At 38.0% G+C, this 16496-nt stretch overlaps 1 protein-coding gene across 1 annotated transcript in view; it reads left to right on the forward strand.

Moving 5' to 3' along the window:
* Nucleotides 1–16496, forward strand: part of LOC116508014 (sodium channel protein type 3 subunit alpha-like) — a 77837-nt gene that overhangs the window by 20962 nt on the left and 40379 nt on the right. The window contains 3 exon segments of the mRNA XM_032216459.1: nt 9925–10275; nt 11178–11310; nt 12861–13099. Coding sequence (XP_032072350.1) covers nt 9925–10275; nt 11178–11310; nt 12861–13099 — 723 coding nt within the window.

Raw genomic sequence — 16496 nt, forward strand, 5'->3', positions numbered from 1 at the left:
AATTTGGCTTTGTGTCTAAGGGGAGACTAGAACTCATGGTGTCCCAGTTTCTAGCTTGATGCCTTAACCACAATACCAAACTGGCCCTAAAATCTAAAGTACAGCAACAGGATTTGGATTTAAGCTTATGGCTCAACCTTTATATCACCGATTATGTCATTTGTTTATTAATAACTCCATTCCAAGAAACAGGTTTTTGTACCTTATAAGTCCTGGCTAGATTTGAATCAGATAAAAGAGTGCATTACAATGCGCCGGATCTACCTACGTAGTTTGTTCAAAGAGATGTTATTATTAATCCTTATAGCAATAGCAATAGCAATAGCAATGAAACTTCCTGGGAGGAGCCTACTGGTGAAGGCAGCAAAAAATCAGCTGCCTCCGAATTCCTGGCTACGTACCTGTTTAGAGGATCTTCCATCTGACGTCTTATCAGGTTTTCTTATCCTTCAGGCAAGAGGGAAAGAAGAAACTGTTTTGCTGGCAAATGCTCTTCGATTTTTGCAGCTTTTGTGCTTGCAAGGAAAGGGGGGCTAGCCCAAGGCAGAACGGCTCTCCGTGCTGGGAACTTCAAACTGCCTTGTGCAGGACAAAGTAGGTCTCTCCCACTCTGCTCTAAGTTTTGTTTGATTTAATCTTATCACGAGCTGAATCCGTTTACTGCGAGGACAATAATTGCTTATCAACATTTTAGCTTCTTCTCTTTTTCTCCTCCGAAAAATTATTTACTCAGAGGCTTTTAAAATGGCGCCGAGCAGGCTGGTTTCTCCGGTAATAACGAACACTTTTTGCTAATTCTCACAAGACTTCAAAAGAATTCAAAACAAAAGAGATAGCTTATCATATGTTTTGGTTTCACAATAGAAGAATTTTACTCCTTCATTAACTTTGCTTATTTGGAAGTTAAATGGTGACGAATCTGTTGAACGGTCTTGTTACAATGTTTACTCACTGAAATTTTTGCCAAGCCTTAAACTTCAAAATAAAAGCCTCTTTACTTAAAGCTGCATATTTAGGCAATAGAGTTTTATTAACTGCAGGCAGACAAATTTTGAAATGGCCTCAAAACCAAATATTAACTTGAAGTCGTCACCCTCCACTTCCAGGGGCACATCCTCAGTGCCTGGCACAAAGCTGCAGCCTCCGCTTCCTACGCCCCCTGCTGGGGATGTGTTAACGAAAGAATTTTTTCTGAGTAATCTAAGCGAGGCTCTTAATGCACAGACAATTAAAATGGAAGATAAATTTAGAGATAATAGAGAGGAGGGAAAAGAGGAAATAAAAGAAATGAAAGAAGAAATTAAAAGTGAAATTAAAAGTGAAATAAAAGGACTTAAACAGGAGTTGTATGAGAAATTTGAGGCTAAGGTTGATAAAATTAGAGATGACATGCTGAGTCTTGTAACTGTATTAACAGAACATATTTCTGGAGTGGAAGATACTCTAGAGGTTCTTAATGATGCCAATGCTAACTTGACATTGAAAACAGAGGTGGTGGAACAAAAGTGGAAAATGCTGAAAAAGAAATTATTATGATACAGTACCGACAAATGGAGTTCGCATTAAGAGTAAGGGGGCTGCGTGAGGAGAAACAGGAGAACCTGAAACAGATCCTATCGGAAGCTTTTGACCGCCTGATGGGAAGACCAGGGACCAACCAAGGCTGGCAAATTGACAAAGCTTACCGCGTTAACTCCTGGCTGGCAAAGCAGAAGCAGCTTCCTCGAGACATCGTTATATATTTTACTACAAGAGAGTTCAGAAATATGGTACTGCAAGCGTCTTATAACACTAAGCTTCAAATTGGCGGTGAAGACCTGGCTGTTTTGAAAGAGATACCACCTCAAATGTTAAGAGCCAGAAGAGACTACGCTTTTTTGGTCGAAGAACTCAGAAATCGTCAGATACAGTATAGATGGGATGCACCATTCGGCATCATATTTACATTTGATAAGCAAAGGTACCGCCTCAACTCTGTATGGAAAGCCCGAGATTTTTATTATAATATATTGAAGGCCGGACACCCTGCACCATCTGGACCTAGAGAAAGACCACAAGAAGGACAGGATAGACAGCAAACTATACAACCACCAGACAAGATGGAGCATCTCTCTTCTCTAGAAGTGCAAGGTGCTATGGAACCAAGACCTAGCCGCATGACTACTAGACGTATGGAGAAACAAGCTAAGAAGCAACAGCATCAACAATCATCGGCCATCGATCAAGGAACTACAACAACAAATCTGGAAGCAGTGGGAGGAGCTAGACCTAAGGTTAAACAGGCCGTGCAGGAAGCTCTAAAAATGCTTCAACCAACCAAAGATGACAACTAAGATTTTAACATGGAATGTCAACGGACTGAACTCTCCACAGAAGAGGAAGAAAATATTTCATTATCTTAAACAGTTTAAGAACGATGTAATTTGTTTGCAAGAAACTCATATCAAGTCAACTGATCAAAAATATTTGATCAACTCAAAACTTGGTCAACATTTTGCAGCTTCTGCTATGGAAAAGAAGAATGGTATAGTTGTATACTTAAGAAAAGATATGAAAGCTGAATTAATAGAAGCAGATCCCTTCGGAAGATATATTGCTTTAGACTTAATCTTAGAAGGGAAAAAGACATTACTTTTGGGAATTTATGCTCCCAATCAACAGCAAGATAGATTCTATAGAAATCTTCATGCTAAATTAGTACAGTGGGACTATAGTTCCTGTATACTATTGGGTGACTGGAATGGAGTGATAGACACTAAGAGAGATAAGAAGATTTCCCGCCTAAATACCAAGATGCGAGCAAAGTTACCCAAATCTTTCTTTGACATTATGGATGATTTCGAATTGAGAGATATCTGGCGAGAAAGAAATGCAGAGGAATATGACTTCACTTTCTTCTCGGACAGGCATCAATCCCTTTCAAGGATTGATTTTATTCTAACCACTAATGATTTGCTTTCTAGGGTCAAGAAAACAAAGATTGCAGCTAGAGTCCTTTCGGACCATAATCCAGTTTGGATGGAGTTGGGAAGGGTAGTGCAGGCAAGAAGGTTTTGGAGACTGAATGAAAATTTATTTAGATATGAAAACTATATTAATGATTGTAAAAAATTACTATCTGAATATTTTGTTTTGAATATGAATAAGGGTACATCTATGGAATTTGTATGGGATGCAAGCAAAGCGTATATGAGAGGAGTTTTGATGAATATAAATAAAACACATAGAAATAAGCAAGGGTTAAAACGAACAGAACTGGAAGAGGAAATTAAGAGAAAAGAGCTGGAGTTAACAAGGAAACCAGACGATACAAAGGTTAAGGAAGCTATTAACATATTAAAATCTCAATTCGACATGTTGATCTCTGACCAGGTAGCTACTAATTTATTATATGCAAAACACAATACTTTTTGTAATGCAAACAAACCTGGCAGATGGTTAGCTTATCAGATTAGGAAAAAAAGGAAAACTCGAAATATATCTAAACTGATTTACAGAGGGAAGGAGGTGTTCCAACAGGAAGAGATTCAAAAGGCTTTCTGGGAATTTTTTACAGAACTGTATAAAGGGGATAAAATTAATGGTTTAGACATAGACAAATATTTAGACAAGGAGAAAATACCTTCAGTTAGAGAAGAACACAGGCAAAAATTGAATCAACCAATAACCTCGGGGGAAATCCTGCAGGTAATTAAGCAATTAAAGCCAGGGAAAGCACCAGGTACAGATGGCTTGACAGCGGTTTACTACAAAAACTTACAGTTAGAAATGGTAGAACCTCTTAGAGAATTATTTAATATGATTCAAACGGAAGGTAAAGTCCCTCCATCTTGGAAGACAGCGTTTATATCTTTGATACCCAAAGAAGATCAAGATACTACTCAACCCAAAAATTATAGACCCATTTCATTACTGAATGTAGATTATAAAATTTTTACTAAAATATTAGCAAATAGGTTAATGTTGGTCATTCAACAATTGATACATACGGACCAAACAGGTTTTATACAAGGGAGACAGATGAAAAGTAATGTTAGATTAATTATTAATGCATTAGAATATTTGGGAAAGAACAACCAGATCCCTGCTGCGTTTATATTTTTGGATGCTGAGAAGGCCTTTGATCGAGTTAATTGGCAATTTCTGTTGAAGATACTGCAAAAAATGCAGATAGGAGATAATTTTTACAGTCAATTAAAGCAATATACCAACAGCAAACAGCACAAATCATAGTCAATGGAAGTCTGACAGACTCTTTTCAAATTGGAAAAGGTACAAGACAGGGCTGTCCTTTGTCCCCATTATTGTTTATTATAACTTTGGAAGTATTGTTGAATAAAATACGGGGCTTGGATGGTTTAAAAGGGATCAAGATTAGGCAGCAAGAATATAGAGTCCGCGCTTTTGCGGATGATTTGGTCATAATATTGGAACAACCGCAGGAATCCAGTATGGTTTTAATGAATATGATTAATCAATATGGTCAAGTGTCGGGCTTTAAAATAAACTTAGGAAAAACGAAAATATTAGCTATAAATATGAATATTAAACAAAAGGAAGAATTAGGAGTGATGCTAGGATGTGAGGTAGTTAAAAAAGTCAAATATCTTGGAGTTAACATTTTAACTTCAAATGGGAAATTATATAAGCATAATTATGAACCACTTTGGTATAGCATACAGACAGAGATGAAAAAATGGGAGAAATTGCACTTATCTTTGCTGGGTAGGATAGCGGCAGTGAAAATGAACATTTTACCAAAATTTTTATTTCTCTTCCAAATGTTACCTATACTTAAAAAAGATGCGAACCTTTTAGAATGGCAGAAGGGTATCAACAAATTTGTGTGGGCAGGAAAGAAGCCGAGGGTAAAGATGAAAATAATGCAAGATGTACGTGAGAGAGGAGGATTGAAACTACCTAATTTAAAACTATATTATGATGCAGTGGCATTATCTGTAATTAGTGATTGGATTCATTTAACTAATGATAGAATATTGAACATTGAGGGACACGATCTGGTATTTGGTTGGCATGCTTACCTGTTATTCAACAAAAAATTGGATAAGACCTTTAAAAGTCATATTTTAAGAAATGCTTTATTGCGGGTCTGGAAGAAATATCAATATAAATTAAATGACAAGATACCCATGTGGGCAATTCCTAGACACGCAATTGAAAATATGAATACAGCACAAAAACAGGACAGAATTACTTACAGACAGCTTCTTACCTCGGAAAGGGGGGTATTACAATTAAAATGTTTAGAGGTATTAAAAGAGGAGAAGGTAGTTCAAACATGGTTCCAGTATGGGCAATTACAGGCTAGGTGGAAAATAGATCAAAAAATTGGTTTTATTCAAGTTGAGGATAATCTGTTTAAACAAATAAGAGATCAAAGCTTAATGCATATAAAGAGGATATATAATGTATTAATACAGATGGATTCGGAAACAGAATTAGTTAAAGATTGTATGATAAAATGGGCTCAAAATATTGAGGAACCAATAATGTTGGATACATGGGAAAGAATCTGGGTAAGAAATGTGAAATTTACACAAGCTCAAAATCTGAGAGAAAATTTTTACAAGATGTTCTATTGATGGCATTTAGATCCTAAAAAGTTGGCTTCTATGTATCCGAATGTACAGCCTAAATGTTGGAGGTGTGGTTCTCTCGATGCTACATATTATCATATATGGTGGACCTGCCAAAAGGTTAAGGCATTTTGGATAAAAATATGGTGGGTCATGCAAAATGTTTTTAAAAGAAGGATAAAGTTTAGTCCTCAGTTATTTTTACTAGGTATATGTACTGATTTTACAGTGGTAGAGACCAATTTGACTCTGCACCTGATAACTGCAGCAAGACTGTTGGTGGCGCAATATTGGAAGAAGGAAGACTTGCCTACAATCCAAGAATGGACATTGAAAGTAACAAACTTAGCTGAAATGGCTAAAATATCGGCATATCTCAAAGATCATTCAAATGAGAGATATAAACGAGACTGGAAAAAATGGATTGACTATATACAAAATAAATACGGGACTAAGAAATTCCAGTTAGCCTATGCTTAAGATCAGAAATGATTTAAACTGTTAAAAGTCAGTTCAGTAAGAAGAAGCTAAGGTCAATCTAGAATGTCATTAATTTCTTTATTTCTTTTTTCTCAATAGATTTTAGACTGTGTTAGTTAAAAATCCATACCGTGTACGGGTTCTGGGAAGTCGGGGGGGGGGAAGGAGGAGGGGGGGTGGGGGGGTGGAGGGAGGGAGGGATACACACAACAAAAAAAAATTGTACTTCAATGTCTTAATGATTGACAAATGATGACATATTTGTGTTTTTTTTTTTAAAGAAAAATAAAAAAGTTGAAATACGCAATAGCAATAGCAATTAGATTTATATACCGGTTCATGGTGCTTTATATCCATCTCTAAGTAGTTTACAGCTTCTTGCCCCCATTCATTTTACTGTCCTCAGAGGGATGAAAGGTTGAGTCAACCTTGAGCCAGTCAGGATCAAACTGCTGGCAGTGAGCAGTGAGTTAGCCTGCAATACTGCATTCTAACCACTGTGCCACCACAGCTCCACTTTACAGTTTAAAAGAAGGGGGGGAGGACATTGCCAGTAAAAATTCAGTAGGAAAATCTTGTTTAGAAAATTACTTTATTTCAACCTTAGACTGGATTCGATTTTGGATGAGCAGAAGAAAAATAATTACAAACCTAAGAACAAAATGCAGTATGAATGTAAAGATGTAAAAACATTATTTATTTATTTTGTTCCTTGAAGTCAGTTTTTGATTGCAGGTGACTTCCTTGGACTAGTTTCTGCAATTTTCTTGGCAAGGTTTTTTCCCCCGAAGTGGTCTCCCCTTGCCTGCTTTCTAGGGCTGAGAGGATGTGACTAGCCCAAGATCACCCAATTTGGCTTTGTGTCTAAGGGGAGACTAGAACTCATGGTGTCCCAGTTTCTAGCTTGATGCCTTAACCACAATACCAAACTGGCCCTAAAATCTAAAGTACAGCAACAGGATTTGGATTTAAGCTTATGGCTCAACCTTTATATCACCGATTATGTCATTTGTTTATTAATAACTCCATTCCAAGAAACAGGTTTTTGTACCTTATAAGTCCTGGCTAGATTTGAATCAGATAAAAGAGTGCATTACAATGCGCCGGATCTACCTACGTAGTTTGTTCAAAGAGATGTTATTATTAATCCTTATAAAAGGAACAATTTGATCAAGCATGTGCTACTGATTCAACCAGACCAGAACAGATAAGTGCATACTCATTCAAAATGTGGGGCACTTGTATAAAAATACATGGCAGCCTCTTCAGGAGAGGCATTAGAAAGGAAAAGAAAGAAGCCAGACCGAAGGTAATAATAAAGTTACAAAGAAAATAAACAAATAAAATAATAAAGTTTGGGTTGGTCTGCCAAAATAATTTTGTTTATCAGTGTTCGAAGCACTCTGTTTTATTTCCTTGACTTTTAGATATTCCATAGATACATGGATAGTTTTGTTTTAAGAGAGAGTTTATCTGAAATGATTATGTAAAGTTGGGATGGGATAACTTTTTGGCCAATATTATAGCTTTAGCCAAATATATGAGTTTATCTTGCCAAACAGGGCTTCTAGCGAAATAAAATTGGCTTTATTTTGAAATCCAAAAATTTGCCCTCAGAAAGTTAGGTTGTATTTTTCCAAAATATAGAAATCTTTATAGGTAAGGGTCTGTACACCAGTGGTATAATCTAATTTTTTTTACCATCAGTCCTGTGGGCGTGGCTTGGTGGTTATGGTCATATGACCGGTTGGGCGTGGCCAACCTTTTTCCACTTTTCAAAGCATTTTTTTCCTGCCGGTTCAGGCAAATAGATAGGGGAAAAATGCTTTAAAAAGTAAAATAAAGAGGGTCTGATGATTGCGCAGTTCACAGCTGATCTGCGGGATTGTTGAACCCTCTTTATTTCACTTTTTAAAGCATTTTTTCCTACCCAAACTTGCTTTAAAAAGTGGGAAAAAATGGTTCCCACAATCGCGCGGATCAGCTATGAGCCACGCGATCGTTGGAACAATTTTTTTCCACTTTTTAAAGATTTTTTTTTACTACCGGTTGGGGCGAACCTTAGCATTTTTTGCTACCGGTTCTAGTGAACTGGTCAGAACCAGTAGCATTTCACCTCTGCTGCACACCAAATAAAAGATTTGCAAAATTTTACTCTTTAAAACTTCCCAGAAGCCATGAGTATAAACCGGCCTCCCATCTGAATTTTAAAAATAAAATTTTAAAGAGTATCAGATTCTTATCCTTTGTGGGATTTGGGCTTCTTGTGACCTTGTGTGCCATGAAATACGTGTAGTGTCTATCTTCCTCTGCGGCCACCAAGCTGCCATTTGTGTTTGATCCTTTTTTTAAAAAAGAACTTTAGTTTTTGTGCAATTTATATTAAGTCTTCTTCATTGTGAAGGGCTGTAATGCTTTCATATCCTGTCACCAAGAAGGAAAGAACAGCAGTATTGCCTACCTAAGGTAAAGCAGTAATTTGCTGGTGAGATGAGAAGGGTGGGAATTTTGGTTTTCAAGTGCCTGGTTTATAGAATTTAAGTAAACACTGCATGGAAAGAGGGCCAATAGATTGTTTCCTCTCTATTTCTTTATTTATTATGGATTTATCAAACTTGTATGCTTCCCATCTTGCCCAAAGGTATTTAGGCAGCTTATGAATATTAAATAAAATATAGTACAAAACATTGAGACAATAAATAGAGCTCATATTGATGAACACTTGGTATTAACTTTATTTGGGCATTGCAGTGGAGTCTCTAAAGTCTAAAAGATGATTGTCTGATTAATAATTTGCCTGAAAAGGTCACTTTTTCTTGTAACTTGGACAATTATATCTCTCTTTTCCTTAAAAGAGCACGTAGAATTTGATATGATGTCTAAATAAAATCGTTAGTTTATCATCTTAAATTCACATTAATAAATTGAACTAAGTGTTTTGTAAATGTTTGCATACTGCAATTGCAGTGATCATTGTGAATATAAACTACTGAAAAGAAGTTCAAATATAGGAACAATAATATATGAATTGTTTGTGAATGTGTGTTTTTTTCTGACATTGGTGATAACTTTATTAATTCATGAATGCTACTAATAAAATATGTAGGGAAGGAGCAAAAGTTTCCATTGAGGATTTCTTGTAGTGCAATTAAATAAAAGGATAAGCAGCAAAAATTGATTTTTTCCTGCTCTCAATGTCAAAATAACCACTTCAGTCTCCTGTGGCTTCTGAAAGCATCAATTGATGAAGCAGCATGATTAATAAATGGTGGATTAATTACAGTAGTTTAGTTAAATAGATCTAGCCATTGGGTTGCTCCCGTAACTGTCTGTAACAGCTGGCTGGTCGAGGTGTCTTTTTTGTCATTGGAAATCATTTTCTTATATTTGAAGTGTTCCACTCAAGGAAGACAGAGGATGAATGGAAGAATATATGACCCATTGTTCTTCTCATGTTGTCTTGTAGAACAGATCAGAGCTAGATATCTTAATTTGTAAGAATGCATGTCAAAGAATGTGTCATTTATTTCTTTAATTCATAACAGGGGGTTCCCAACCTTTTCTATACCCCGCACCACTAGAATGCTTCTGATATATTCTCTCCACCCATTTAAAAAATAAATAATTATATGCATATAATTATACATCTACACTATAATTTTGAAAGTTTTCGCACCCCTGGAATATCGTCCCGCACCCCCAGAGGGTGCGAGCATACCCGATTGGGACCCCCCAATTGATAACCTCTTTGCTTTCCTGAAAGATAACTATCAGGGAAGCTACTCATCTACAAATAACTCCCAACAATAACGGGTTTGGTCTGTGTTCTGTTTTGCCTCCCTTACAGTCTTTGCTGAGCTTTCGCGGCTCTCTGTTCTCCCCGCGGCGCAACAGCAGAACAAGTATTTTCAGCTTCCGAGGGAGAGTGAAGGATATTGGGTCAGAAAATGACTTTGCTGATGATGAACATAGTACTCTGGAAGACAATGAGAGCAGGAGAGATTCTCTCTTTGTTCCAAACAGACAAACAAGTGAGCGTCGCAACAGTACTACCAGTCAAATCAGCCTGTCATCAAAGATGGTGCCGGTGCTTCCTGCAAACGGAAAGATGCACAGCACAGTGGATTGCAATGGTGTTGTTTCCTTAATGGGAGGACCTCCTGCTCTCCCTTCACCTACTGGACAATTTTTACCAGAGGTGATTAAACTACGTTTGTTGTATTTGACCTTTTCCGAAATACTTATTTGCTATGTTATTTCTGGACTGTCCATCCTTTCATCTTAAGATACGTGGTTCTACGTTGCCTGAGGGTGTGTCTGATTGACAGAGGTCAATCAGATCCCTAATCTGTAAAAAATCCTCTTTGAGAGTTAGGAAATGTCAAAGAAAAAGGGATGGAGGGATGGAGAATTAATAAGAAATTAATCTTGGGTAAGCAGGAACTCTGTTTGTGGAGTCACTTCATCTGATTTTTCTGTTTCCTATCCTTGCATGAGAGATAGGTGTGATGATATATATTTGACAGACTCAGAGTAACTTTGGTATGCTCTTTCACTAAAACCTGCAACATACTATCATAAAAGTTTAATTCTTTTGTGACTTATTATCAGATATAGTGAAGAGGTTTACCCTAAAACAGTGGCCCCAACATGGGGCCCACACCCCACTGGGTGGCAATTTGATTTTTAATGGAGGCAATTTGAACCTTGTTTAAACCAAGTTAATGGCCTTTTAGGCTTCCTCCGCGTGAGTAGAGTTCACCTTCTGAGTAAATTAAGAATTATATTTCACCAGGAAGGGGGGGACGGGCATCAGGATTTTAAAGATGCTTAGGTGGGGCATGGCCAAAAATAAAGGTGGGGAACCACTGCCCTAAAGCTTTAAATTGGAAGATTAGCCTGAAACCATTTTGTGCAACACAGAAAAAAATTATTAAAATCAACTGTGAGGAAACATTTTACTTCCATCATCACCTAATAAATGATAGGTCTAATAGCAGTAACTGGCACATACAGATAAGATCTTTAAAGTCCCCCTTCCCTAAGGTTACATAGGTACCAAGAACTCAATCTATCTCTCACTCATAATTTTATTTTCAGGGCACAACAACTGAAACAGAAATAAGAAAAAGAAGATTAAGCTCTTATCAAATTTCTATGGAGCTGATGGAAGAATCTGCAGCAAGGCAGAGGGCCATGAGTATAGCCAGTATCCTAACAAATACTATGGAAGGTATGGTAGGAGTCATTATTTTTATGTAAAGTGATACCACTCTGATTTCATTCTCTCAAATGGAAGCAGTTTTACTGGTGAAATCTTAGGCATATATTTTAATAGTTCCAGGATTCCAGTACTTTTTTTCTTTTTGTGTCCCATCCATGAAGTGGGAAGGAACAGGTGGAATGTAGGGATGTAGGAATAAAAGTTGCTGGCTTCCAACATTCTGTGCCAAAGTATGGTGGGAAAACTTCATTCAGTAATGAATGAAGACTGGGTCAAAATGCCAATGCTTTAGATTATCAGACAAAGACACTTAAAAACCTTTAGCTAGAATTCATGCAAAGGTCAACCTGAATACTTACAGGTCAGCTACTGTACATAGAATGAAGTGATTACTTTAAAAATAGCATATTAATGCAACAATTTAACAAGAGCTCTAGGACTCTGAACTCAAAAGTAATATATTTGCAACTCTTTGGTTGCAGTAATTTTATTGTTGCATTTTGTTATTGTTCTTAGCCACACAGAATTGTAAGCAGTGGTGGGTTCCTACCAGGTTCGGACTGGTTCGGCCGAACCAGTAGTGGTTTGGAGGCCTGGGTCGCTGGAACTGGCAGCGACCCAGGCCTGCCATGCTCCCGAACTGGTTCTCTGGGCGGCGTCATAAGCGCCACCATCTTGTTTTTCAGTTCTGCACATGCGGAGAACAATTTTGATTGTATTGTGGAAGCTTGCACAGTGTGCATCAAGTGCACGCACGCGCAGCATACCCACACGTGAACCGGCAGTAGTGCCTGCTGGAATCCACCCCTGATTGTAAGTAACAAGATATACATAAATTTAATCAATTCACTGAAATGATAGGTCAGATAAAGCAGTGAAGGATAGTCTGTGATCTAAGTGTGCTGATTTTTCTACTTTCCATTGAAAAATTAAAGTCTTCCTTACATTCTCCCCTAATGTTTACTGGTTTAACTGCAGCAAATTCTTGTGGTGAATAAGACTTAATTGCAGCTAAGACAATAGGTAGGAGTAACTGTTGGTAAGAGTCTTATCTGTTTCAGTTAAAATGTCCTATGTCAGAATTAATTCTGAGGGCTGTATGAAAGCATGTTTAGTTATAAGAGTACATGTTTCTGTGGATCCTTGTTGTTCTCTGAGCTTAGTTGTTTGCTTGCAGGCATTTCATTACCTTACTGCATGGGTGTCAAACTCGATCGCGTCACGTGACGTATCCCAGTGCATCGCAACATTTTTTGCCTTTGTGGAGCTGGGGTGGGTGTGGCCTGCACGTGACACATCTGGCCTGCAGACCGCCAGTTTGACACCCCTGCCTTACTGTGTAGCATGAAATGTCTGCAAACAAACAACCAAGTTCAGACAGCACCAAAGACTCCACAAATCAACCCTGATATTTCTATCTCTGTAAATAAATTAGTAAGCAGTAGAAATAAACATATTTACCGTGCATTCTTAATTTTACAAGTAGTTTACCAGAACACTGCAGAACATGGAATACACTAAATTGAAAAAGCTAATACATATCTTTTATCAATCTCCAGAACTTGAAGAATCTCGACAGAAGTGTCCACCGTGCTGGTATAGATTTGCAAATGTTTTCTTGATCTGGGATTGCTGGCTCCCTTGGTTAAAAGTAAAGCACATCGTCAATTTGATAGTGATGGATCCATTTGTCGATCTTGCCATTACTATCTGTATAGTTTTGAATACACTGTTTATGGCCATGGAACATTATCCAATGACTTCTGATTTCTACCAAGTACTTTCAGTGGGAAACCTGGTACGTATTTGACAAGCAGGATTTAAAATATCTGTATCTCATATGTGTGTCCAACATCTTTATGTAGGAATTGTTAAGACACTGTGCAGTACAATTTGCAAGGATTTTAAATTAGTAAGCTTAAGAACTGAAGCCAATGCAAAAAAGAAATCAGTAAAACATTGAGGTATCCATTTAATTTTAAACAAACGTAAAGAGCCAGAAAAATTTCATGGCATCCAAAGATAATTAATTGGATATTAAGCTTATTAATTTTTCTACAAGCATTGATTTATACTATAGCCCCATAACCATTTTGGCCGTTTCACAACTGCTGGTTTCATTTGTGAAAAGGAAAATTTTTCTTGCTATATGGATGAAATTCATGGGGAAAAGAAGCTATTGTATGGGGGAGGAGAATACAGTGGCTGTCTCTTCAATTGGATCTGAAAAACATGCTCTTCATTTTTTTTGATTGATTTAATTGAGTATGTGCCATCACGTCAGTGTTGACTCTTAGCAACCACATAGATAGATTTTTCTCCATGACGACCTGTCCCTAGCATGGTCTTTCAGGTCTTCCTACAGTGTACTCATCGCCATTATCATTGAGTTCATCCATCTGCTGCTCCTCTTCTTTTTTTTTCTTTTCTTCCACATTTTCCAGCATTAGACCTTTCTCTAGCTTTCATAGCAATATCGCTAGCATTTAGGCTTATATAGTGCCCCAGAACACTTTGCAGCATCCTTTGGGCTGTTTACAATGTAGGCATTATTTGCATATTTGTTCCCAACAATCCGGGTCTTCATTTTACCAACCTCAGAAGGGTGGAAGGCTGAGTTGATTTGACTCTTGTCAGGATCCAACTCCAGGTTGTGGGCAGAGTTTGCCTGAAATACTCCACTTTAACCACTGCACCACCAAGGCTCCCCATATGATGTGTACAAAATAAGCTAATTACAGCCTGATCATTTATACCCTGAGGGAGAACTGTCGAGTTGATTTGTTTGATCCATTGATTTATTTCTTTGCCATTCTCAGGAGTCTTCTCCAACACCAAAGTTCAAAAGCATCGATATGTTCCCCATCCTCCTTCAAACTCCCAACTTCCAGGTTCATAATAGAATGTCACAGAGAATACCTGTGTGAGTCACTTTTAGAGAGATGGGCAGTTATATAAATGCAGTCACTAAATAAAAAATAAGGCCTTGGGAGATGAGTCAAGGAAATGCTGCTGCCTAGCGAATGGTCAGATATGGGACAGATAGCCCACATCTACATAGTAGGTGGAGGAAGAGGCACAAAGTTCTTGATCTGTAAGTTCTTCATCTGCAAAGATGGAAGCAGGAGAATTCTACTTTCGGACCTGCAAGATTCTATTAGAAATAGCAATAGCACGTAGACTTATATACTGCTTCACAGTGCTTTTACAGCACTCTCTAAGCGGTTTACAGAGTCAGCCTATTGGCTCCAACAATCTGAGTCCTCATTTTACCCACCTCGGAAGGATGGAAGGCTGAGTCAACCTTGAGCCTGGTGAGATTCGATCTGCCAAACTGCTGGCAGCTGGTGATCAGCAGAAGTAGCCTGCAATTCTGCACTCTAACCACTGGGCCACCACGACTTAGCTTTACAATTAAGTATAATTAGTTTATCTGGTCATGTTTTTGGTCTGGTCTGCCTGGTAAGTCTACTGTATTGATCTTTGTAATAGACCAGTGATGGCTAACCTTTTTTGGCTCCTGTGCCAAAAGTGGGGGGAGCACAGGGGGGGGTTGTACACAGTTGTGCCATACCCATAATGATATGCGCGCAACTCCCCCCCACTTTTGGCACGGTTTTTCACCCTCCTCAGGCTCCAGAGGCTTTCTAGGAGCCTGGGGAGGGCGAAAACAGCCCCCCCCCCGACTTCAGGCGCTTGGAGAGCAAAAAACAGCCCTATGGGGAACCCGGAAGTTCCGGAATGATGACTTCCGGTTTGCCTGTAAGGCCGTTTTTCACCCTCCTGAGCCTTCAGGGAAGTGTCCTGAAGGCTCCGGAGGGCAAAAAGCGACCCTATGAGCAAACCGGAAGTCCATTCCTGAATTTTTGGTTTGCCCGTAGGGCCGGTTTTTCACACTCTGGAGGCTTCAAAAGAACGGCAAAGTCACCTGGCCAGTGCTGGCGCTGACAGGGCAATGCCTCGCATGCCCTAACAAATGCCTCCGCGTGCCATAGGTTTGCCATCACGGATATAGACTGTTAGCCAAATATGGTTTTCCAGGACTCATCATGCACACTTTCCAATGAAACAGACCGAGACAGGAGGATCATTTTATTATAATTTATTTAGAATGTTCTGACTAAAAAGGATTCCTCTTATTCAACGAGGGAACTTGGAGACCTACCTTTCAGTCCCTTTTAGAATTAATATATCACAGGAAATGACACGAGAAAAGTTGATCAGACAGGACAAAAGTAACCTCTCCCCTTTGCATAGAAAATCAGTTATACAGAGTTAAAACATATTACAGGTGACAAGGCACATGCCCATTTAAATGTGGTTTGACAAAAGCAGAGGTGTAAAAGTTTAAGATGTTAATGAGGAAAAAAGTCATAAAGTTATTTGGAGTTCACAATGAGAGCAACCAGGTATCAATTAGTGCTAATACATTTTCTCTTCTCAGAAGACAAACTCCAGACCACATCCTATCCTGACCTGGGAAACAAAGAAAGTTTTTTTTTTAATTTAGAAGTTTAGGAATGTGAGAAGTTATCAATCAAACCACTAACATCATTAAAAAGAGAGAAAAATAAGTCAAATACAATACAAAAATACAAAATAATTATGTTAGTTAACAAGTAAAGCAATACTACAAAGTCCATGTTGTCAGTATTGCAAAGTGCATCTTGTGTGGCCCACAAGACCCATAATGTAATCTGAATATTTTTCTCAGAGGCAGGCCTTCATGGCTTCTTTCTATATGCTGTTCTGTAGCATATTTCTCAATTGCTTGTTTCTTTCGGTGGTTGATCCTAAAAATCAGAAGCTATCAACCTTTGAATTGATGTCTTCATTGTCAGGTCTAGGGCTGATTATTTCCATCCTGTCATTAGTTTGGTTTTTTTTATTATTTAATTTTTGTCCATTTTTTTCACTGTGCTCCTTGACTTTTAATGCTGCATGTTACAGATCTTACATATTTTCAGCTATCCAAATAGTGCTGCCAGCATATTATTAATATTTATTTCTCCAATTCTGAAACCATGATCATCTTTTTACATAGTTCTTCATCACAATTTGAAAACATTATTTCAACATTAAACTATACCTCATAAAAATGCAGGATGTTATCCAAGGATTGCGAGAAAGGGTGTGTGTGAGCAAAGTTTTGCTTATCATCGGTCAAGAGTGTCAAACTCGATTTCATCAGGGGT

Source organism: Thamnophis elegans, chromosome 1 (assembly GCF_009769535.1).
Source record: "Thamnophis elegans isolate rThaEle1 chromosome 1, rThaEle1.pri, whole genome shotgun sequence".
Lineage (NCBI taxonomy): Eukaryota > Metazoa > Chordata > Lepidosauria > Squamata > Colubridae > Thamnophis > Thamnophis elegans.